This window comes from Rhipicephalus sanguineus, chromosome 5 (assembly GCF_013339695.2).
Source record: "Rhipicephalus sanguineus isolate Rsan-2018 chromosome 5, BIME_Rsan_1.4, whole genome shotgun sequence".
NCBI classification, from domain to species: domain Eukaryota; kingdom Metazoa; phylum Arthropoda; class Arachnida; order Ixodida; family Ixodidae; genus Rhipicephalus; species Rhipicephalus sanguineus.
In genome coordinates, this window is record NC_051180.1 from 192021809 (window position 1) to 192044550 (window position 22742).

The following is a 22742-nucleotide window of genomic DNA, read 5'->3' on the forward strand; positions in this document are numbered from 1 at the left end:
CCCTTCGCATTGGCATTATAATAATGTAATAGCATCGAGTGTAATCGCAAAAATGGTAGCGCGGAAAATGCTTGTAGAACGGTTTTTTATATAATTCATTTTTCCTCACGCGGAAGCCATGTTCGTTTTTGTGGAAAAGAAAAAAAAGTAGAACGTCAACTGTTTTTCTATTTTCTTTGCTACGCTTTACTAAGAGCCAGCTCTTTGCACGTGTCACTTCAGCTCGGCACAGAATGCCTTAGACTATGCAATGCATAATGTTCGTGTGTGCTTGAAGGCCCGACTTAGGCCTTTTAATGAGCAGGCCCGAGTCCGGCCCGGGCTCGCAGCCTCAAGCCCGGGCCCGGCCCAGGCCTGCGGCTTCAAGCCCGAGCTCAGCCCGGGCCCGCTGGAAAACGCTTTGGACGGCCCGGACCCGTGCAGTGCTCTAGCCTGTGCAATGCTAGATTAAAGCAGGGGCTAAGGGAGACCCAGGCTTTCAGGGCCCTCCTCAACCATCCGACTCTTACTGTCCACACTGGCATCCAAAATGGATGGCAGCGCCACCTGTGCGATTAATTGTCAAGCTGTGATGGACTGATGATTAGAACGTACTATTGTGCACATCAGTTAGTAACTGTCGAATCCTGTCAAAAACAAGTTAAGAAATTAGTTCCCTAGACCTATAAGTTTATTGCATTGAAAATTTCAGCGCCTTAAAGAGAGGTGATCGTGTGGAATACCAGAAAAGCCAGTGAGCACAAAGTGTTACTGACCCAGGACGACGGTAGGCTGTGTTGCGAGCAGCATGGGCGTGGCAGTGGCCGGGGGTCCCTGCTGGGCGACGGTGATGAGGCGGGGAGCCGGCAGGAAGGGTGAACTCTGTATGCGTAGGGCGGGTCGAGGATTGCCCCCCACCAGGTTGCACACCACCTGCTGCAGGATGCAAAAGCGACATTTACTTAGAGTTTTTCATCTTGAAGTCGACTAACGAACCTGTGTTTAACACTTTCCTGTCCGTGCCTATGCCCATCAACAGCCCGCTATCGATGGTCTTCAACTTAAAATTTTGCCGCGTTAGAGGTGTTTACGGACAGCTAACATGATCCGTCGTATAAAACAGGCACCGTTTTTCTAGTTCCACTGTGTCATTTACTTTTTCTGCCGCAGAGAGAGCTTTGAACTGCCTTTTAATTCGAGAGGGCCGAACACTCGTAGCTTTAAAGATGGTGTCGACATCGTGTGCACCTGCCTCTAGGAAACGCCAAATTTTGGCTGATTCCGACGAGTATGATTCATAAGTTTTTTATGATGGCAGCAGCGAACCTTTGGAAGACGATTTTGACTCATCGGAGAGCAGCACAGACAGCGAAAGTGCATTTAACAGCTGCGAAACATCAACAGGTATCCGCCAGTGACTTTCGTTTTGATCTACGAGCCGAGTGATCACGGCTGCGCTCTGTTCTAAAAATATCCGGCGTGTTCTAAAGGTCACAGCTGTCATCTGCAGGGTGTCAACACCGTTTGGGCGGGACCGCTTGCCGGCGGCTGCTCACCGAGTGGAGTTTAGCGCGAGAAGGAGACCCACGGTGGACTTCGCCATTGCGCTCGTAGTGCCGCGCGGCATTTCGTCTGACCTGTGGATTTGTTCGTGCAGTTCTTTGCCTAAGAAATAATCACCGAGATGTGAGACACAACTAATGAATATGCATGGACGTATACTCTTGAGCCAAAAATAGAACAGAAAATGAATGTTTTCTGCAAGACATGCTGCGCAAACCTGTGCTTCACCACATCACGTAACTGCATTGCACGATGGCACTATAGCGACTTGGGCTAATGTTTTCTTTTGTATTTAAATGACGGATGCATATAGAATGCTTATATTTTCAAGAATTTTGGATATGACATTTGTGGTGAAAACGTATATTTTGACATTTTTTTATGTTCACTTGGTGCAAAGCAGCATTGATTTATTTACAGTGTTCTCGTTTTTGTTAAAATTTTCCCTATTAAAGTTTTTTTTCCGCAAGCTTTTTTAGTGATGATTGCTTTAAATTTAATGCCATTAGAAAGCGAATTCCTTGTTCTACAGATTAGTACTATATATTGTAGTATCATTAATTTTGTGTGGCAGTAGCAAGATTGTTTACTAGAGTACCCTAAAATGCCCTATTTTCCTGCGGACAGGAAAGTGTTAAGCAGCACGAGACAAATGGAGGACTGCACGGGACAAGCACTCACTCAAAACTGAACAAAAATATTCAGTGGTCTGTCAGCGCTCCTCTTGTGCAGTGCTCCCTTTGTCTCATGTTCTGCACAGTTTAACCAACGAACTGGTCCAAGCCTCCCTTTTGCTGTAAAGAAGCTACTATATGCAGTAAAATCTTGATAATGCTAGATCTTATAATTGAGACTGCTCACCAGAGCAAGGTTGCCTGCTAAATAGGGGAAAACTATCGCCGCAAATTCTAAATTTAAGAAGCATCAAACAGTTATTTCGAACTTGCTGCTTGAAAGTGACTCTCGTAAAAAGTTGCATCCTCAATTCAATGTGTCGCCATGCTTTCAGAAAATGCAACTGCCAACTTGAAGTAAGTTGTCCATGTCCATGAAGTAACTGAGATCACTGCTTGCCCTTCATCTGCAAGCCAGGGAGCCTCCCATGCGCTCAGTGACTCTTTGTGCCCTCCCCTAAAGCTTGATTCACTAAAGGAAGAGGAGAATCATTAATAGTATACGTTGTTGGGCTAGTTGGTTCATAATCTTCAAAATTGGCTAGCGCGAAAATCGACAAGGACTAAGAAGGAACACTGATGTACAGGACAGGCGCAATTTTGAAGAGGAGACTCATGTTCTTCTGCACTCTCCAGTGAAATCTTAGTGATATGATCCCAGCTCATACAAATTTCGTGGTGTAACTAATAATCCATGAAGCCATTGTAGCACAAAATATTGTCACATGGTTGCGACGGTGAAGAAGGCTGCAGCACAACTAAGGAAATACAGAACGTTTTATTTGGGCGAACTTATGCCCGGCAAATGAAAAGTCAATGTACAAGCGATTCACGCTGTAGACTGATAGCGGTGAGAACAGCCGTTGGCTGTCGAGCAATCTGATCAGCGGTAAGCATCTGCATTTATACATGCGGCCATAATGATTTTTAAGGCACAAAGCAGGACAAACACAAGAAAGGACACAGGACGTTGTGTTGTCCTGCTTTGCGCCTTAAAAATCATTATAAACGTTCACCAACTTGCCCAACAAAAAGTTCTCCTAAATATATACATGCGGCATCGAAGATTCCAGGCTTATTGTTGGTGACCGCTTTAGTTCCAGAATAATCTCTACTGGTCGCGTTGCACACTCAATCTTATCGGAACAATCCAATACAATCGGGAATGTTTGACATACCAGCGCGGCGAGCGCAACACAGTCGTTATACGACATGCAATGGGTCAGTTACACAAAAGTGCGCATTGCATTGCCCTCCACTGAAAAGCTGCAAAAAAACATGATTTGGAAGAAAGAAACGTATACATAAAGTAGGAAAAGCACAAGAACAAGTGGGAAAATAAAGTTCTCAAAGTTTGCTAGTGTGCATAAAAAGCCTTACGGCACATCACCACATGCACGACCTTGGGGCGTGCCCAACGCTGCTGAGAGTTCGTCAAGCCGTCAGGGACAAGCTCGTAGTCGAGTGCACCGAGATGTCGAAGTACCCTGCACGACCCAAAGTATCATCGAAGAAGCTTCCGGCCAGGGGGTCGGAACGAAATGTTTTTCGTTTCGGTTTCAGTTTCGTTCCACCGCAAAAAGTGCCATTCCGTTTCTGTTCCGGAACACAAAAATAAATGTTCCGTAATGGTTCGTAACAGTTCTTTTTTTTGTATGCAAAAATTTGAAGTTAGGGTAATCATAGAAAATATTGCATTTGTGATGTAGTTACTTGCCCTCCTTTTAAGAAAGTGGGACAAGGGTAAAACACGTTCTTCAGAGGAGAGGAAGTAACTGTACCATATCAATTCCTAACGACTAGCACAAACCAGTATTAATTTCAAAGTCACAGTATTTATTTTCTCAAAAGACAAATGCGAATTTTTTTAGTGGGCTCAATGCTTTGTGTCAAGGGAGTGAGGACGTTCTCAGAAGCAGCACGTCATTGAGTGTACTCTCTGATGTGCGAGACCGCTGTTCTGATAAAAAGATCGCCAGGCCTGCACGGAACACGCAGCACAGTCACAGCGAAAGCTGGAAGAGCGGACTTTGCAGAGCCCGTTGTAGTTTCTTGGGGCAACTAATGCAAGTACACATGCAAGGTACCCAGTACACAATAATTCACCGTAATTTTTCTGAAGTAGCGAGGTTCCCACTATGCCGTTTTTCATCATTCTTCGGAGAATCGTGGTACCCGCTACATATCTGTAAGACATTATGTGCTCTTTGTGCTGTGGCTGATGAAGAAGAATTATGGCTGAGCACTTTGCAGTGGGTGAAAAGCAGTATTGCGGAATGGGTGCCCCCATTCCATCCAGTTCCATTCCGGGGAATTAGAACTTGCCGCAGTTCCATTCTTTTCAATTCCTTGGAATGAAAAAAAAAAGAAACTTAGCCCATTCTCACTTCGGGAATGGCCGGGCAGTTCCATTCCATTCCATTCTTGTAATTCCTCAATGTAGGAAAGGCATATTGATAGTTTTATCGAGTTAAGAATGAGCGCCCCATAAAGCTGATGTCATCGGATGCATTAAGAACTGCAAAAGTACGCAAAACACGTTACCAAGGTCAAGGGACAGTAGCTTAGTGACATGTCTCGGGCAGTATACAACCACCCTACTAATTCCCATAAAGGCAGTTCTCCCGCTACCATGGGCGTCCGCAAGGGGGGGCAAGGGGGGGCATCTGCCCCCCCCTGGAATTCGGGATATATATATGAAAGAGAGGGGGGGTACCTTTAGCCTTGCATCATGGCCAAAGTTTTCCCAAAGCTGGAGCGGGTTGTATGTCTCTCTTCTCGTGTGTGCACCGGCGCCACGGGCTAACGGCGGAACCATCTGAACTTGGACCATGTGTGTGTGATGTGCAGAAGCGCAATTCTCTTTTTCCCTTTTCCTTGGTCGCTTGCTCAGGCCGCCTTTTTATCTATCCTACGAAGATAAGACGGGCATAAACCGCCCGCCTCGCCCGCCTACGGCGGCTCTCCGTCTTTCCTACCGCTGTTCTTTTCCTCCCTCGTTCTGCAGCTGCTGACGAATGCCCCAAAAAAGCAATTGTTGCTGTTGCTGCCTTCGTTATTTCTCTCCTTCTTTTCTTTTCTCATTTCTTCTTTTTCTTTTCTTTTTTGAAATACTCGTTTGGCACCCAAACTGGGCGGGCGGCCCTGGTGCAGCAGGTTGGGCCATGTCATTTCAATTACATCCTCCGAAGAAGGCTGGACCACCAGCCGAAACTGTTGCTATAAAACAAATATTTGTTTTGTTTCCTATATTGTAGCACAAAGAGTTTTTCACAATTTTTATGACGGTAGCCAGACGAAGTTCTCTCTATGCCTATATATATATATATATATATATATATATATATATATATATATATATATATATATATATATATATAGAGAGAGAGAGAGAGAGAGAGAGAGAGAGAGAGAGAGAGAGAGAAAAGCTGCAAACCTTGATTAACACACTTCGGTCTCGCATATCCGCATGGAACAACTTTCAGGATTGCTAACCAGTTTTGCACATTACAGACTATGACAAATCTAGACGTCAAGTCATGGCGGTGAGACTGCCTGCGATGGCTATTGAAGATAGCGAATAAATCTGAGATACAAGTTTCATGCTTTCTTTTCCTAAACTAAGAGATTTACGCAGTCTGACACAAGAACTTCAGTTCTCACAATATTGACGGCTACATTTAGCAAGAAATCATTACCGCTACACTGCGTTAAAAGACTGTAAATCCCATGGCGTCGCACCTCTCACCACCCAAGCTCCCAAACAATGCTTTTAAATCGGTCACTCAGAAAGCTTGTGGGCTTGTACAAGTGGCACGCTGTGCTTTGTTGTGGAGCTCAAGTATTGCCCTTGTTGTTGGTCATTATAAGGCGTCGATTATACCTTCACAACAGCGGGCCTTCATCCTCATGCAAATTAAATCGCCTTACCATTTTCGGGAGTAATGTATTTATGTTGCTTACATGTTTAATTATTGTTGCGGCAATGTCATACGCATCGCTAACATTTCAAAATAAAATACTACTGAATGTGGATGTCAGTTTTTTAGGAGTGTGTCCAAACCCTGATAAAGGAATCGTGAAGTACAGCGTGTATGAAGGCGACATGATGAGTACTCATAGGAAGTGACGACACTGACGACGGAGGATATATTTATATAATCAGAAGCAGAAATTAATTTACAAAAAAGGACAAACTTTGCAGTACCTACTGTACTCATTGTTCATTTGGTTAGAGCCTAAGTATAGCCGTGGTACAGGGTTTGCGTGGAGTTTCAGCTCAGACTGTACTGGCTATCGAGATTTTGCTCGCGTTAAAAAAAAAAAAAAACTTGGTTAACAAGCCAGTTGCGACGGTTATTCAAAAATGCCATCAGAAGATCAGCCAATCAAATATCATTAAAGGTGACCACCACCTTAAAGTTTAGGCACAGTTTAAGGCGCGACCAATAACACAGAGCAAAGGTGCTTTCTCAAAAGGCAGACGTCACATTGAACACCTGCTGCACGCCGACATGACAGCTCTACGTAACTTAATAAAGTCTGACCATGAAGCCCAAAAAGCTCTCGCAACATACGGTAGTCAAAGTGGCCTGTTGCGAGTGGTGTAGGAGAGGTCGACTGATTCGTGCGAGGACGTGACGTGAAGATGCTCATCACCCTTTAATCCCCTTACCCCTTTCCCACCTTATCCCCAACAGCGACCAAGAGTCGTCCTTTTATTTCAATAAAGGTCACACTCACTCATTCGTCCCCCTTGAAATCACAATCAGGCCTTCTTCCTATGGGAGTCTTCTTTGGTCCCCGACACACATCTGTGCAGCCGTGCCCATCCGCGCGATGATTACAGCCTAATGGCAACGCGCCTATGCTTAAACACTTAAACCGTGACTGATGGTTGTCAACGACGAAAGGGGAAGAGCCGCCACGCATGGGCCGGCGACGCACCCTGCGAAACGTGTGAAAGCAGCCCCCGCTTTCACGCTTTGGGTGGCACCTCTGGACTGTCGCGTGTCGATAGGTTTTACGGGCACGTGTTGTTTTGCCGTCTTCGAAAGGTGTCATCGTTAAAAAGGGCTGAAGGGCGATCTGTTCTAATCATTTCGACGTGTTCAGGCGCCGGGCGCCTCCAAGTCCGGTGGTAGCCGTGCCGGCACGCATGTGTTCCGAACCTTCTTCAGGGGAGGTCTCTGTTGTTCGGCTCTGTAGAGAGATAGCGGCACGAAAAGAGACACCGTACAGGGCATTGTGTTTTCGCCTTCGTTGCTCACTCTGTTCGGAATACGCTGGTACGCCCGAACCGGCAGCCCTTGTGAGCACGCATCTTGTTGAGTGCACCTCCAGCGTGGGGGACCTCAACAAGGTGACAAATTCGGCGAGTTGGAATATATTTATGATGGCCAGCCCTGCGTCTTGTTTGCGCTATCCAACCTCGTCAGAGCGGCGACAGCGCGTAAACGATTCCAGCCATCTTCCCACTTTGTGTCGCGCGCAATGTCCTGTCTACAAGGGGAGCCGACACGGCCACATGGTTCCGTTTTTTCGACAGTAACCGCCTCTCTTTGTGTGGTTGTGTTTTCATGTGCATGGCGGTACGGAGCTGAAACAACCAAGACACTGGACGAGAGAGCAACGAGCGGCAAGCAGTGCATGGCCCGGTTGCTCGACTGTGCGGATGCGCGAGCGAGATTGAGCTAGACGAATGAATTTGTGAGCGTGTGTATTAGCCTGTAAATAAGATTTCCTTGTAAATATAATCCTTTCGTGTTTTTAACGTGAGCATTTGAATAATTATCCTTCCAGACAGTGTGCGTATATTTTCTAGTGGTATCAACCACCAGGAACTCTGACAGCTTTGCCTTGTCCGGTCCCCAATTATGGATATCCAACGCTTCTTCAAGCGTCCACGGATGTCTGACGGAGTGTCACTGAGCTGTCCGGCGGACGATTCTAGTGTGGCGTGTGATGATTTTGCAGAATTTGACCAGCCTAGTGATGCAGACTTTCACCAACGGACAGTACCTGAGGTCGTCGCCACCATGGAAGAGGTTCAACCATCAGTGAGCTACCACGACACAGTAAGCCACGATGATACTTCTCCTTGCTTGGGATTAAATAACAGTGACAACAGCAAGCAAGCAACTAACATTGCTCGAGAATATGATTTGGGAGAGTTTCTAGACAAAGCTAAACTCGCGGGCATCCCAGATGATTTGAAGTTACGCCTTCTTACTCATCCATGGTCGCCAAATGCTACATATATATGACTTTAAGAAAGGTGTAACACCTGGCAAGAGGACTTTTCGCTACCAATGGCTCGCAGATTGCGCCCCTTGGCTTGCGTACTCAGCGACACTGAAAGGCGCCCTTTGTCGTTTCTGCGTCACCTTTCCTCCAACTGTTCATCGGGGTACTCAAGGTAGCTTTATCGTGCGCACTTTCAGTAACTACAAAAAAATGCACGAGGCGTGCAGGGATCATGGGAAATCCCAATGGCACCAGGAAGCAATGGCCGCCTCACAGAACTTTATGGGTGTGATGTCAGGCAAGAAATTACCCGTTGTACCGCAGCAACAAAGCCCTGCACGAGCAAGTTGAAAGGAACAGCCAGAAACTATTTCCGATTATTTCCACCATTATATTTTGTGCAACGCATGACTTGCCAGTACGCGGGAAGCAGTCTGACAGTGGAGTTTTCAATGATCTCCTTGACTTTTGGGTAGAAGCAGGAGATACTCGGCTTCAAGAACACTTTGCATCTTCTCCTGGTAATGTAACATACACTTCAGTCCGAGTCCAGAACGAGATCATCACAATCTGTGGCGACATCCTGAGGGAGGTTAACACAGCGTTTGCTTTTTCCGTCCTTGCGGACGAAACTGCAGATATTGCAGGAACAGAGTAGATGTCTATAGGCATTCGCTTCGTTGACAAGAGAGGAACGGATGCCAGCATTCGAGAGCATTTTATGGGCTTTGTAGAGTTGAATCAGCTGAACTCAGCTTGCATCGCCGCCGCAATCTTGGAGTTTTTTAAAGGATGCTGGGCTGATTCTTTCGAACCTCGTTGGACAGGGGTATGATGGATGCTCCACAATGGCTAAAAGAGAAGCTGGAGTTACCCGAATAATACAGAAAGAGCTTCCAAAGGCACTAGTTTTCCACTGCGCAAGCCACTAACTTAATCTCGTTATCAACGATTTGAGCGAAGTCTCTGAAATTCGCAACACAATAGGGATCATCAAGAAAACCATAAACTTCTTCCGTGAGAGTGTACTTCGAAGGAAATTGGTGCCCAACATTCCGATGCTGTGTGAAAGAAGGTGGTCTGCAAAATACAAGTCAATTAGGAACTTCTCTCAACATTACGTGGCCATAGTTGAAGCCCTCGAGAAGCTCGCATCAATGGAATCAACCTCGAATGCTGCAACTAGGCAACGAGCTCACATCCTCTACTGTGCAACGACAAGCTCATCTTTCATTGTCTGCTTGCACATCGTAGCGAAGTACAGCGCACGACTGGAACCTGTTACGAACGTTCTGCAGAGTGTAACCATGAACTTTCATTCTGTACACGACCACATCACTGAGCTGCAGAATATATTTCGCGACCACCGGACTAACGCTGAAGAGCAGTTCTCTGACATCATGAGAACAGCAAGTGAGGCAGCCAATCGCTTAAACATAGTGATATCTGTGCCAAAGAAAGCCTCTCGTCAGATCCACCGAGACAGCTACGGTATACAGTCGCCGGAGAAATATTACCGCGTGGCAATATATGCGCCTTACTTGGACTCTCTCACTGCTTCTTTGGCTCGCCGCTTTTCTGACACTAATGAGAAGAGCTTCAAGCTTCTCCAGCTTCATCCAACAAAAATGAAGTCTTAAGACTTCATTTTTGTTGGATGAAGCTGGAGCCTTGTTGAGTTTGCCGTCCTTGCTGATGAACTCCAAGAATTTTATAGCATCGAGAACTTCAAGGAAGAGAGCATATCTTGGTACGAGATGTGGCACAACAAAACTAGGGACATCTCAGAATTAACTTATTCTGAACTTATGCTTCAGGCCAAGACATTCTTCCCCGCTGTCGCAAAAGCCATTGAGGTACTACACTGGCATTGCCAGTTATCACCTGCACCGTCGAACGCTCCTTCAGTACAATGAGGAGAGTCAAAACATGGCTACGCTCAACAATGACAAATGACAGGTTGGACGGCCTTTGTATGATGAGTGTGCACCGAGAGCGTGTTATGAAACACAAGGATGATTTTATCACGCGTGTCATCATGCAATTTGCCCAGAAAAACCCCAGACGGTTGCAGCTACTATTCAAAGAAAACTGACGGACTAGAGTTATATGTTGGTGACCATGTTGTACTGTGCGCTGGTGGTGATCAGTTCGCGCGAGTTGAAATCCCGCATGCAGCGAGACTGAACATGCACTCTTCTTCACCGAGTGGTGCTAAAGAAGAACTTGTTCTTGGGCGAGTTGGTGCCTGAGTTTGCTAAACGTGTAACTTTGGCGCAAAGCTAAAACATGAAAAAAAAAAGCGTCTTCGGAGCAGCGTGAGCGGTGCTTACTGGACGGTGTTGACAGTCTCCAGAGATGTGCGCCCGAAACAGGAACTGGATGCCAGGTGCACGCATTGAATCGTGTAATGTCATTTTTCAGAGACAATGACTTATGCATAATGCAATCGGACAGAGAAGATGGTTTTGTGATATTGTTTTGATGTGCCTTTAATGAAAAAGCATTGCAGGCTGTTAATAAGAATTTCAAGTGTGTGAAAGTGAGCTTGACAAAAGTCGAGAAGAACGTAGGCAAACTGTGTGAAGAAGTTGGGGGTAAGCGTTTGTCTAAGCAGATTTCTAAGTCCAAAGCAGATAGCTTGCTAGCATTTTTAGCGCTAAAACCCACAAGGTTGATATACCGTTCCGAACGATTACCAGTGAGCGGGGACCATATGGTGTTGAATTTTTCGTTGCAAAGACAATACAGCATATCTCTTTTCAGTAGATGTGAATGATCTTTTTTTTATGCTGTTCCACCCTGAGCTCTTTTCTGCAGTTAAGCAGTGCATTGAAGAAAGTGACGAGGCTGATTTTGTAGCTAGGGCAGAAATGTCGGTCTCTATTTTGATGACTACGTTTGAAATCTATCTCAACAGCACCCCATTTTCTTTTAACGGTGGCATTTATCTACAAAAGAAAGGCATTCGTATCGGGTCCACTGTAGCACCAATTTCAGTACATCTTTTTGTCTCGTATTGACCAGGCACTGCAATGTGTTTCTACGTCATTTCATCCATTTTCTGTTTTTAGGTATGTTGACGATTTTTTGATAGTTTAATATAAGATATGCCATGTGCCTTACCATGAAATGGTATATTTCATTTTAGGTGCCTTTAAGACGAATTATAAGGGACTAACTTTCACTCATGAGCTTCAGACCCACAATTGTTTGCAGTTTTTAGATATTTGCCCGGCTGTAAAAAACGATCATGTTTCTTGCGCTTACTTGCCTCGCAGCACAATAGCGCTATTGTCTTATGATTGTTAAATGTGCATCGCTTTGTATTGCCTTCAATCTGCAGGTCGTGTTCGCCCATGATGTACTAGCCTTTGCATTCGGATTGGCAAACTCGAAAAGGCTGGCTTCCTTTGGATGGTTTTGGTTGACGTCACCGAGTCTTTGCTACAGAAAGTGAAAATCAGCACTCTGGAAGAGCACTTGAGAGAACGGGAGCGTGCAAAACCACAAGTGCTGCCGTGCGTGCACAAGGGGAGCCATAACCTGATGAAGGTGGCCACTAGGCGTGGAATTCCTGTTGTGTTTTCCGCTCCAAATGAACTGGCATAGCTGTGCCAGCGAACCTCTAGTGCTAAGCAGCAAGGGTGCCAAAAGAGGCACATGAAACCCTTCAGGCGGCGGGCCGAAGGTGTTGTCTACCAAATTCCTGTGAGCTGTGGCAATGGCAAGTCCTATACATAGGACAAACGGGACGTAATGACCACCTGAGGGAGCACGCCAATAGTATTGGTAAAAGTGATGGTGCGCATCTTCCGGTGCATGTTAAGGCATGCTCATGTACGCCACGTTTCGAGCAAGCTAAGATTGTTGGCAAGAGCAGAGACCAAACGCCGAGATAACTTTTAGAAGCGTTTCATATTTCAGGGAATGGGTCCGCCTGTGTCAGTGGCCCATCATTTGTATCGTATCAGTCTGAGAGATCCTTTTTTAATGGACAGCTTACGTATTGACATGCTGACGTCACGGTTTCACGCCACTGCACATGTGTATAAGTTTTCTTGATTTCCAATCTTTGCTGGCAATAAACAGTTCGTAGTTTGGTGCCCCTCTGACTCTTTCCTCTGTCTTTTTTCATGTTTCTAGTTTTGCGCCAAAATTAACACGTTGAGAGCGGTGCTATGTTCTCGCATTTTGCTTATTACGTTTAGTTATTTCTTTATTAACAAAATCCAATGTATTTTTCAATCTAATGATTCCTTGTTTCGATTTTGTTTTCGCATGTGCGTAACTCAGACCATAAATAGTTCCTTTTTAGTGCTAACTTACCATACCCCCCCCCCCCCCCAGCGGTTGCCCTCCCCTGAAAAAAGTTCTGCGGACGCCCTTGCCCGCTACCTATAGTATTTGCATGGTCAGCATGTTTGAACGAATGGTGATGTTTTAATATTGTTTAAGCTTAATGTGTTAATGCTAAAATGACGACATAGCGTATTTTTATGCTGACAAAAGTAATATTCAAGAAGACTAAGCAGGTTTGCCACGCTTCTGGAGCGGTCGTGAATACGGAGAAAACTAAGATTTGGTTAATGAGGAACAAAACCGTCTAGATTTGCTGGTATTAGTTGGAACAGTGCACCGCTCGGGCACCTTGTGCCTTTGCCTCGAATACGGAACACTGGGCCGCACTGCTCCTCAGCACTCACGCTTGTCAAGAGCACCTCGCAAGCATGGATGGGGTGAGGAGAACTTTCTGTGTTCGCCTCTGCGCAGGTATGTAATGTCTTCCTTGTCGCAAAGATTATTTACATGTGTCAGGTACTAAACTGCTCGTGAGATAAACATCACGCTGTGCATAGAGTATTCGCCTCTTTCGTGTGGGGGTATCAATGGAAACCAACGCGCAGGGGTAATTAGTTTCTCCCTTCAGTGTCTGCTGGGATAATGCATTTGTTTGTATACTAACTTATGCCTCGGTTTGCAGTAGGCGCGTTGCTTATAAATGTACCGTGCTTGTAATCAGCCAAGCCATTTTAAAAATACTACTTTATTGTTAAATTCGAGGCTCTGGCTTACTAATGTTTGAATATTGAAAAACAGCACGTAAACGAAAACGTGCTCTGTTTTTGGAAAAAAGATGTAATTCCATTCCCATTCTATTTCATGCGAAAGGCGCTTAATTCCATTCCCATTCCATTCCTCCAAGCGTTGTCCACATTCCATTCCCATTCCATTCAGGGGTCGTGAAAACGTGGAATGATTCCGGAGTCATTCCAATTCTGGAGTGGCAACTCCGCAACACTGTTGGGAAGCAATAAACCACACACTCGTTGCGCTATTAGCATTGTGTGATGACTGGTTGTTATTTTTGCTCTTCTTCCTCGCTATATTCCGTATGTTAACACGATTCCTTGCCCGACATGTCGCCTGTATAGAGTATTTTTGCGAAGGAGTTACAAGCACCAGCGTGTCACTGTGGTGGAAGACCCGAGTGCCACGCAGAGGGCGTGGGTTAAAATCACATCCGATCCTAGAAATTCGTTCCTCATTTAATTTTTTTCTTATTTCACGTGATAGCGGTCACGGAAACCGGCGACGGCGGGCAACTATGGTGCCAAAATCAGCTGTTGGGATCTCGTAACAGATTTTGCTGTAACAAACTTCAGCGCCGACAATTTGCCCTCTCCGCTTTGGCCTGCGTGACAGGCGCGCAGAAGTCCACTTGCGTTAATATAAACATCTCTGGTTGCTACTGTTTTCGTTTTTCGCACAATTTCAACATATCTTTGCTTTGGAATTCCTGCCTGAGGTACGCCCTAATACTATACCCCGAGTATACTCATATTGCATCAGCTCAGTTGTTCCGGATTGCGAAGTTTTCTCGTGAACCGAAAAACGATTGAAAAAAGTGTTACAGTTAAAGCTGAAATTTGGGCTAGTTGGTCTTGACTTAAATACATAATATAGCGGAACAAAAACAAGGACAGAGAAAGAAGCACACAGGACGACCGCTAGACTGCGACCGCTAGATATGCAATTTACTGATAACCATGTTTGCTGGGCGTATCAACCCCGCTCTAAAAAGCAGCTTTTAAGTTATAGCTCGGCGCATTCGAAGTTGGTCAAACGTGGCATAGCGATGAACTGTCTGCGCGGCGCTCTACAGAAGTCTTGCCGACACAGGGTCGCGGAAAGCGTGCAAGCGCAAGTGTCTCGCTTGGCAGACGCAGGGTTCCCCCGTGAACTGGTGGCCTCTGTTGCAGAAAGCCTTCTCAAAGAAGTAAGGAATGAAGCACGTTCTTCCACAAAGGAAGACCGAAGCCGACTTGGTATTCGGCGGGTAGGGGTGCCCTACATTCATCAGCTTACGCATCGCTTGAAAAAAGTGGGCAAGAAATGCGGTGTTGATGTGCTCTGCACTGCACCGGGTAAGCTGATGCGGCTGTGTCCTGCTGTGAATGAGAATAGAACGCAAGGATGCACAAAAAAACACGCTACCAGTTTCGTTTCCTGTGTTGAAGGCGTCGTCTACAGTATCCCTTTGTCGTGCGGAAAATGTTACGTGGGACAGACGGGGCACTGTTTGAATGACCGGCTAAGGGAGCATCGAGCAGCGGTTTCATCGCTTGCCGCGGGGGGCCACTTGGCCGATCATTGTAAGCGTTGTGGGTGCGCCCCAGCATTTGGTGCAACTCGGGTGTTGGGAAGGGGTCATGACCAGATACGACGTGAGATCTGTGAGGCCATGTATATAAACAGGGAGGCGGATAGGTGTGTAAGTGTGCCCTCAATTGTCCTAACGAAAAAGGAGATTGGCTTCTTGGAAGGGCGCATGCGCGACGCGTAGCTTGGCACGTGCAGCTTGATGCGAAGGCAGAATGGTGACGTTTCCATCAGATTAGATGTTGTTTTACACTTTACATGTCACGTGTCCAGAGTAAAATTTTCAGTTGAAGTCTAGCGGTCGTCCTGTGTGCTTCTTTCTCTGTCCTTGTTTTTGTTCCGCTATATTATGTATTTAAGATTGAAAAAATTTTGGTTTCACTCCGGAACGAAATAATAGATAAAGTTTCGGTTACGTTTTTGTTCCGGTCAAAAATATCGTTTATTTCGTTTTTCGTTTTCGGTTTTCGTTCCGTTCCGACGCCCTGCTTCCGGCTAAGTCCTCGTCGGCGTATCGGCATCCAGACCCAAACAAAGTCGCCAGGCTGGCATTCTATGTGGCGTCGTCGAAGGTTGTAACAACGGCTGTCGGTCTTTTGCTGGCTACAGATGCGCAGACGGGTGAGTTGTCTGGCTTCTTCGGGGTGCTTAAGGTAGACAGTGCCGTTGAGGTTTTCTTCGTGGGTGATGTTGGGTAGCATGGCGTCTAGCGTCGTTGCCGCGTTCTTTCCGTAGACCAACTTGTATGGCGTCATCTGCATCATATCTTGCACGGCTGTGTTGTATGCGAAGGTCACGTACGGAAGGATGGCATCCCAGGTCTTGTGTTTGACGTCGACAGACATGGCCAGCGTGTCAGTGATGGTCTTTTTTAGACGCTCCGTGAGGCCATTGGTCTGTGGGTGGTAGGCGGTGGTCCGGCGTTGGCTTGTCTGGCTGTATCCCCGGATCGCCTGAGTTAGTACAGCAGTAAAGGCCGTTCCTTTGTCGGTGATGAGGACCTCTGGGGCACCATGACGAAGGACGATGTTCTCAACGAAGAGCTTGGATACCACGGTGGCACTGCCTTTGGGCAAAGCCTTCGTTTCGGCGTAGCAGGTGAGGTAGTCAGTAGCTAGGATGATCCATTTATTTTTCAGAAGTCGATGCCGGGAGCGGCCCCAGTAGGTCCATACCGATTTGCTGGAATGGTCGGCGATGTGGTTTGATAGGCTGTAGAACCCCCAGCACAGAAGCCCGGCTGGCCTAGTCTGCGGTGTCTTCCATCGTTGACAGTCTAGGCAAGTCTTTACGTAATGGGTGATGTCTGCAGTGAAGCGAAGCCAATAGTAGTTCTCTTGTATCCTTGTGAGCATGTGGAAAAATTAAAGGCGTCCAGCCGTCGGGTCGTCATGCAAAGCTTCCACAACCTCTGGATGTAGTGCTGAAGGTATAACAAGGAGGTAGTTGGCTCGAAGTGGCAAGAAGTTCTTCTATATGAGACCGCCGTTTTGCAAGAAAAACAATGCCTATCCTTGCATGAATGCCTTCGAAACAATGGTGGTCCTGTCCTCGAGGTATTCCACAAGGCTCCTGAGTTCCAAATCGACTCGCTGTCGTTCAGCGAAGTCATTCCTGGTCGTCCTGCGGCGGTGGGTTGATGGGGGCATGAGACTGGCAGTCGGCATCAAGACTGCTTTCTTTCGGACTTGTAACTGACGATAATGTCGAATTCTTGAAGTCTCAGACTCCACGATGCGAGGCGACCTGAAGGGTCCTTGAAGTTAGCTAGCCAACACAAGGCGTGATGGTCGCTCACAACCTTGAAGGGCCTGCCGTAGAGGTAAGGGCGAAACTTGGATGTAGCCCAGATGATGGCAAGGTACTCCTTTTCTGTTGTGTAATATAGTTGGCTTCTGACTTGGATAACGACCCGGCTAGCATAACTGATAAACAAACCTTTCTAATCTGTCAGTCCTTTGCACAAAGACAGCACAGAGTCCTATGCTGCTTGCGTTGGTGTGGATTTCCATGTCGGCATATTCGTCAAAATGTGCAAGTATTAGAGGCATCTTGAGGAGTCATTCCAGTTCTTGAAATGCTTCAATTTGCGCCGTTTCCCACTCGAATTGCACGCCCGTTTTCGGCCTTCCCAAGCAGTTTAACTTTCTTCACCTTTGCGATGAACGGTCCACTGACGACGGAATAGTTGGCTCCAGTGTCGATGAGAGCAGTGATGTGGCCGTCGAACAGTACGTCAAGGTCGCTAGTGCGTTGGCTTGTTTCGCTACTGTGACATCGCATTGTCAAGTCTTCTATCGGCGACGTAGTTCTGTCTACAGGGCTCTGTTGAGCTGGTGGCATGTCCTGGAGAGTTCGTCGCATCGTCGGCGGCAGCAGTGGAGGATCTTCGGTATTTCATCGTACAGCAACCACACCTCCATCGGTTGCTGCCCTTAGTTTTCCAGACCAGGGCTCGTGGATCGGCGCCCAATAGGGCTGGTGTACGGCCCGTGCTGCGGCAAGATGTAGCAGCTGGCGACAGCGATCATGAAGGCCTTTAGGGTGTTCACTGCACTCCTGCGAGGTAGTCGGCGATGCCGCGTGGTCGTTCACCATTCTGTGGACAAGGCACATTAACGCCGAAACCGTGTAGAACCATCTCTCGATATTGGGAGCGGCAGTAGGTGTGGCTGGCTTCACCACAGTGGTAGCAGAGCAGGTGGTGGTCAGGGGCATGCCAAACGTTGGTCTTCCTCTCAGTGTAGCGATGGCCAACAGGCAAGCAGTATGGCGCTGGTGATGGTGGCATCGTCTGGCGACAGTACTGTGACTGTGCGGCATCTTGACGTGGGCGGGGAGGGGGAGCGTTGCGTCGGGCTGCAGCAGCGTAGCTCATGGCTTGCGGCTGAGGCTGTGGTGGTTCAGGGACCTCAAATGACTGCTGAATTTCTTCTTTTATAATTTCCGGAATCGAGCCTACTTGAGACTGTGGTGAAGATAACAGCTTGTGCAGCTCCTGCTGCATGATCGCTCTGATGGTTTCCTGCTAGTTGCGATGCCTATGACTGCGCTGCGGGATAGCTAGCAGGCAGAAGCAAATGGTTATATTGCTTCGTCCACGTCTTGAGTGACTTCTCAATGGTTTCAGCCTCCGTGAGTAATTCACCAACTGTCTTCGGTGGGCTGTGCACCTATTCTGCGAACAGGTTTCGTTTCACTCCCCGCATAGGGAAGCAAACTTTTTTTCTCCTGAGGCATGGTGCGATCTTTTTCTCCTGAGGCATGGTGAGCTGAAAGGTGCGATCAATGAACTTTGTTTCCATGCGCGATATGAAAAAGCTGTGCGAAAAGTGTATAAGAACCATGTGGTGCCCGAAAAAAAACCATTTGTTGGAAGTAAGCAGCGCTGTGTGTGTGTCTCCGTCTTCTTCTCGTGTCCCGTTACCTCGCGCTACCATAGTTATTCGGAAGTGGAGTTTCATCTTGGCTGAATGCTGCTGTGTGCGCAACTTGTTCTAAGAGTTTCTCCTTGCATACAACGCTACTCATCACTCCTTTTCACCACACTACTATCAACTCTCCCACAAGCTCATATGGAATGCTCTTAGGTGTACCAAAAGTACGCGACCAAAGTGGGCACTCTCATGAGTAAGAGCTATTTAACGGAAGAAAGAGAAGGACGACAAGGTGCAGACAACGTTCGAAACAGTGCGCGCACCGTAACGGGGAGAGGCCCAAGGCACATGACCCGACCTGTGATCGGGGGCAAACAAGGACGCGTTGTCGTTTTCTATGAGGGCTAGGCACTGAAAGGTTGCATCGCCAGCAAACACACTGGTGACGAGAGGGGCAGGAGTTCGATTCGGCAGCCGGTGACACGGGAGTCTCGAGAGGTAGCCGGAGACGTTGACCCTGTTCGAGTGAGGCTGCTCGGCGATGCAGCAATTGTGCACAGCAAGCACAGGAGTTCTTGGCGTAAGCCCCCTTCGAAGCAAGCCACCAAAGACAGTCCCTGCTGGGCCATGTCGGCTCTCAGCACTGGGTACCACCGACCACCGCTAAGCCTAATCTCTGAGGCTTCCGCCACGTCAGCGATGGGCGACTATTCGGCAGTGGCAAGGACGGTGACATTCGTCAAGAGCGTCAAGATCACCGACAGGGACACAACGCGATCGATCCCGGACTTTGGCTGCAAGCATCGACAAAAGAAGCAAGTAAGACCGACCCTAATGTTTCAGGGGCTACAAGGCCAGCGTTATTAAACCAAGGATAGGGATCGCTAACAAGTAAAGACTTAATGAGACTATGTTGGCAGGATAGAACTATTTAGGACGATTTATTGGTTAGCAGGAAGTGTTCATGGTAATTTGAGTTAGTTTATTGTTATTTACGTGCCCGGCCCATATCCATTTCTTCTTCTTGATTTCAACTATGATGTCCTTAACCCCCGGTCATTAAAGGTAACTGACTGGATTCCAAGAGATGGCAAACGCGTGAGGAGGAGACAAAAAATTAGGTGGGTAGATGAGATTAAGAAGTATGTAGGTATAACGTGGCAGCAGAAAGCACACGACCGGGTTGATTGGCGGAACATGGGAGAGGCCTTTGCCCTGCAGTGGGCGTAGACAGGCTGATGATGATGATGATTGTTATTTACCTTTTTTATATATTTGCATATTCTTAGAGTGCCGTGTGTTTCTTCGAAAAATGCTTTCTGTTGTACCACGAGTATTGACTGAGTCCATTGGCCAAACCAACAAAATCCGTGACAGGCGCCCACAATTTTCCTTGTGTTTATCAACAATTGTCAATGACTACTTTCCCACTGCCCTGCACACTGAAATCAACCAGACTCATACATGTTGCGGAAAAAAGTACATTAACTGAATAAAATTACATAAGATTACAGCGATCAATTACTGACTGTATTGCATACGGATACTGCAAAATGTTTCAATGTCATACAGAACAACACTGAAGCACAGAACTGTCTAATAAAGGGCTACTGCTGTCATAGAAGGCAAGAAAGTTCATTTTTCTTCCAGACTGCAGGAGCAGCTGGACGGGTCTGGACTCGTCTGCTCTCCGGCCAAGTCAGAGCTGCTGGCGATTCCACCGAAAGGAGCGGGCAGGAAAAGAAAGAATATGGAAGTGAAGTACGAGCGTCCTAAGATCACGATCAAGACGGCGGAAGGACAAGTAATACCGGAGGTCGAGAAGGTTCGAGTGCTCGGGCTGCTCATCGAGCGAAACCGAGTCAATGGTGAACAAGCTCGCGGGCAAAGCGGCCGCGGCAATGAGACTCATCAAGAGGGTGTCCAACAGAAGAGCGGGAATGAAGGAGGAGAGCCTGACTAGGCTCGTTCAATCCTTTGCAGTTAGCCACATAACGTACGTGGCGGCCTTCCACAACTGGAGGCCGAGTGAACGTAACAAGATAGACTCCATCATACGCAAGATGTATAAGGTGGCACTTGGTCTCCTCGGGAGCACGAGTACCGAAAAATTCATGGCGCTGGGAGTCCACAACACGCTGGACGAAATAGCCGAAGCACAGAGAATGGTGCAACTCGAGCGTCTCTCTGAAACGAGAACCGGAAGACAGATACTGCGGGACCTTGGCCTCGAGCAGAGGGAAGGCAAGCAGCAGAACGACGTACCTATACCAGATAGCATCAACAGAAAACTCAGGGTCTGCCTGATCCCGAAGAACAAGGACCCCGAGCACAACAAGGAGCGGAGGTTGGCAAGGGCCAAGGCTCTCGTAGACCTCCACGCCAGAGAAGAAGGTGCCGTCTACGTGGACGCGGCAGAGTACCAAGGGAGCGACGCATACGCGGCGGTGGTCATCGGAGCATCGACGGGTGCAACAAAGACCGCAGCGAGCGTCCAGACTCGAGAAGCGCACAGTGCGGAGGAGGTGGCCATCGCCTTGGCCGTCTCCGACCCTGAATGCACTACAGTGCTGTGTGACTCTAGAACGGCAGTGAAGAACTACGCCAAGGGTAGGGTATGTAGTGAGGCCGCGCGCATACTGCGTAAGGTCGAAGACATCGGACGCAAGAGTGCTGCGGTGATCAAGTGGTTTCCGGCGCACGTGGGCAGTGATGTGTCGGAATGCGGGAACGCGAACCACAATGAGACGGCCAATGCGGCCGCGTGAGGACTAACCAACCGCACAGCTGCAAACACGGCTGACTCGGAGTGTTGGTACAGTGCTAAGGACAGGATGACCACCTTCAACGAAATAGTCAAATGGTACAGACTGAACAGGCGGACTATGCTGCCACCTCACCCGGGGCTTACCCGGAAGGAGGCAGTGTTATACAGACAATTACAGACGGGGTCTCTGCTCACCCCGGTGCTAGCTAAGTATGTGTGTCCGAGTGTGTACGCGAGTGACGTGTGTAGACTGTGCGTGAAGGAGAGAGCTACCACGGCTCACATGCTTTGGGACTGTAGCGTAAAGCCGAGAGAAGCCAGAGAGAAGACGACGATCCCGCCGCAGCTAGAGGCTGCAACGATCTACGATCAAGACACACAACCCAGGGCCGTCCAGCAGGTCTCGGCAGCTCTAGAGAGGCAGCGACCGAGCGAAACCAAGGAGAAGAGGGGCGGTGGCCCTCTCGAACCCGCAGAAGTAGCTCGGGAGCAAGGCCTAGAAGAGCACAACGCACGAGACTGACGTAATGGCCGTGTCGCGACGAAAGCTTGTCCTCCCTGCGTGGAGGGAGCCTCATCATCTCTGCAGGCATTTCATAAAGTTGCTCTCTCTCTCTCTCTTTCAGACTGCACAATAATTTAGTGACTTTTGTACCATAAAAACAAGAATACAGGTCAAATAAATAAAAAGTAATGAAAGGTTGACTCCCTTCTAATATAACGTTCATTGGCAGGAAAACTTAACATGTAAGGCCGCTATGGGCAACTGAAGTCGACTGCATTTGGAGCAGGTTTGTGCTTTTCACTGGTACATTCGAACCAACATGCTCCACGTCGGGTCACTTTCGCTAGCATCGGAGCCAAGGCGTGGATTCGGGTGGAAATAGCTGGTGCTGGCCATGCCACACCCATCGTCCCTTGTGTCAGGCATAGCTTCCAAAACCGGTTTGTGGCACGTTTTCGCGGACTTCCTGTATAGTACTTTGTGCAGTGTTTCCGCTTTCTGCTGGCAGATTCAGATTCATGAAATCCGAGTACTTGCTCCCGGTTTCAGTGACTGCTCCGGATTAACCAGCGAAAAATGCCATTAGAGTGTGCCCTAGTAACTGTACTTCGTGCTAATATGTTCAATTACTGAACACCTCAACAGATAATGAGGACATTAACTGTTCAAACATATAATCAAGAGAAATTCCTTATCAATTAATCCACGCACCTGTGAGCCGGAGACCAGGCGAGCCATGACTGGCTTGTTTTTGGGCTCTTGCTTGATTACGATTGTCTGGAAGCCCTTGGAGACAAGCTTAGGCTCGGGAGTCTCCTCGGCCGATGGTGGTGGCTCTTCTGTTGCCCGTGGCAATGGTGGTGGCGGTGATGGGGCCGGCCGTTTGGTGGGGCTCTCTGGCTCCTTGGGGCTTTCCTTGGACTTCTGCGCACATCAGCAATCTCATACACATATGCTGTGCCACCCCA

General features: G+C 47.7%; 1 protein-coding gene across 2 annotated transcripts in view; it reads right to left on the minus strand.

Annotated features, from left to right (window-relative positions):
- Positions 1-732: 732 nt before the first annotated feature.
- The window catches only part of LOC119395155 (nuclear factor related to kappa-B-binding protein), a 755896-nt gene continuing 733886 nt past the window's right edge, over positions 733-22742 (minus strand). For both annotated transcript variants that reach the window (XM_037662442.2, XM_049415825.1), the window contains 2 exons: positions 22486-22698; positions 733-915 (listed from right to left, as the gene is read on the minus strand). In XM_037662442.2, the coding sequence (XP_037518370.2) occupies positions 748-915; positions 22486-22698 (381 nt within the window). In that variant the 3' untranslated portion in view covers positions 733-747. The remainder of the gene's footprint in view (positions 916-22485; positions 22699-22742) is intronic.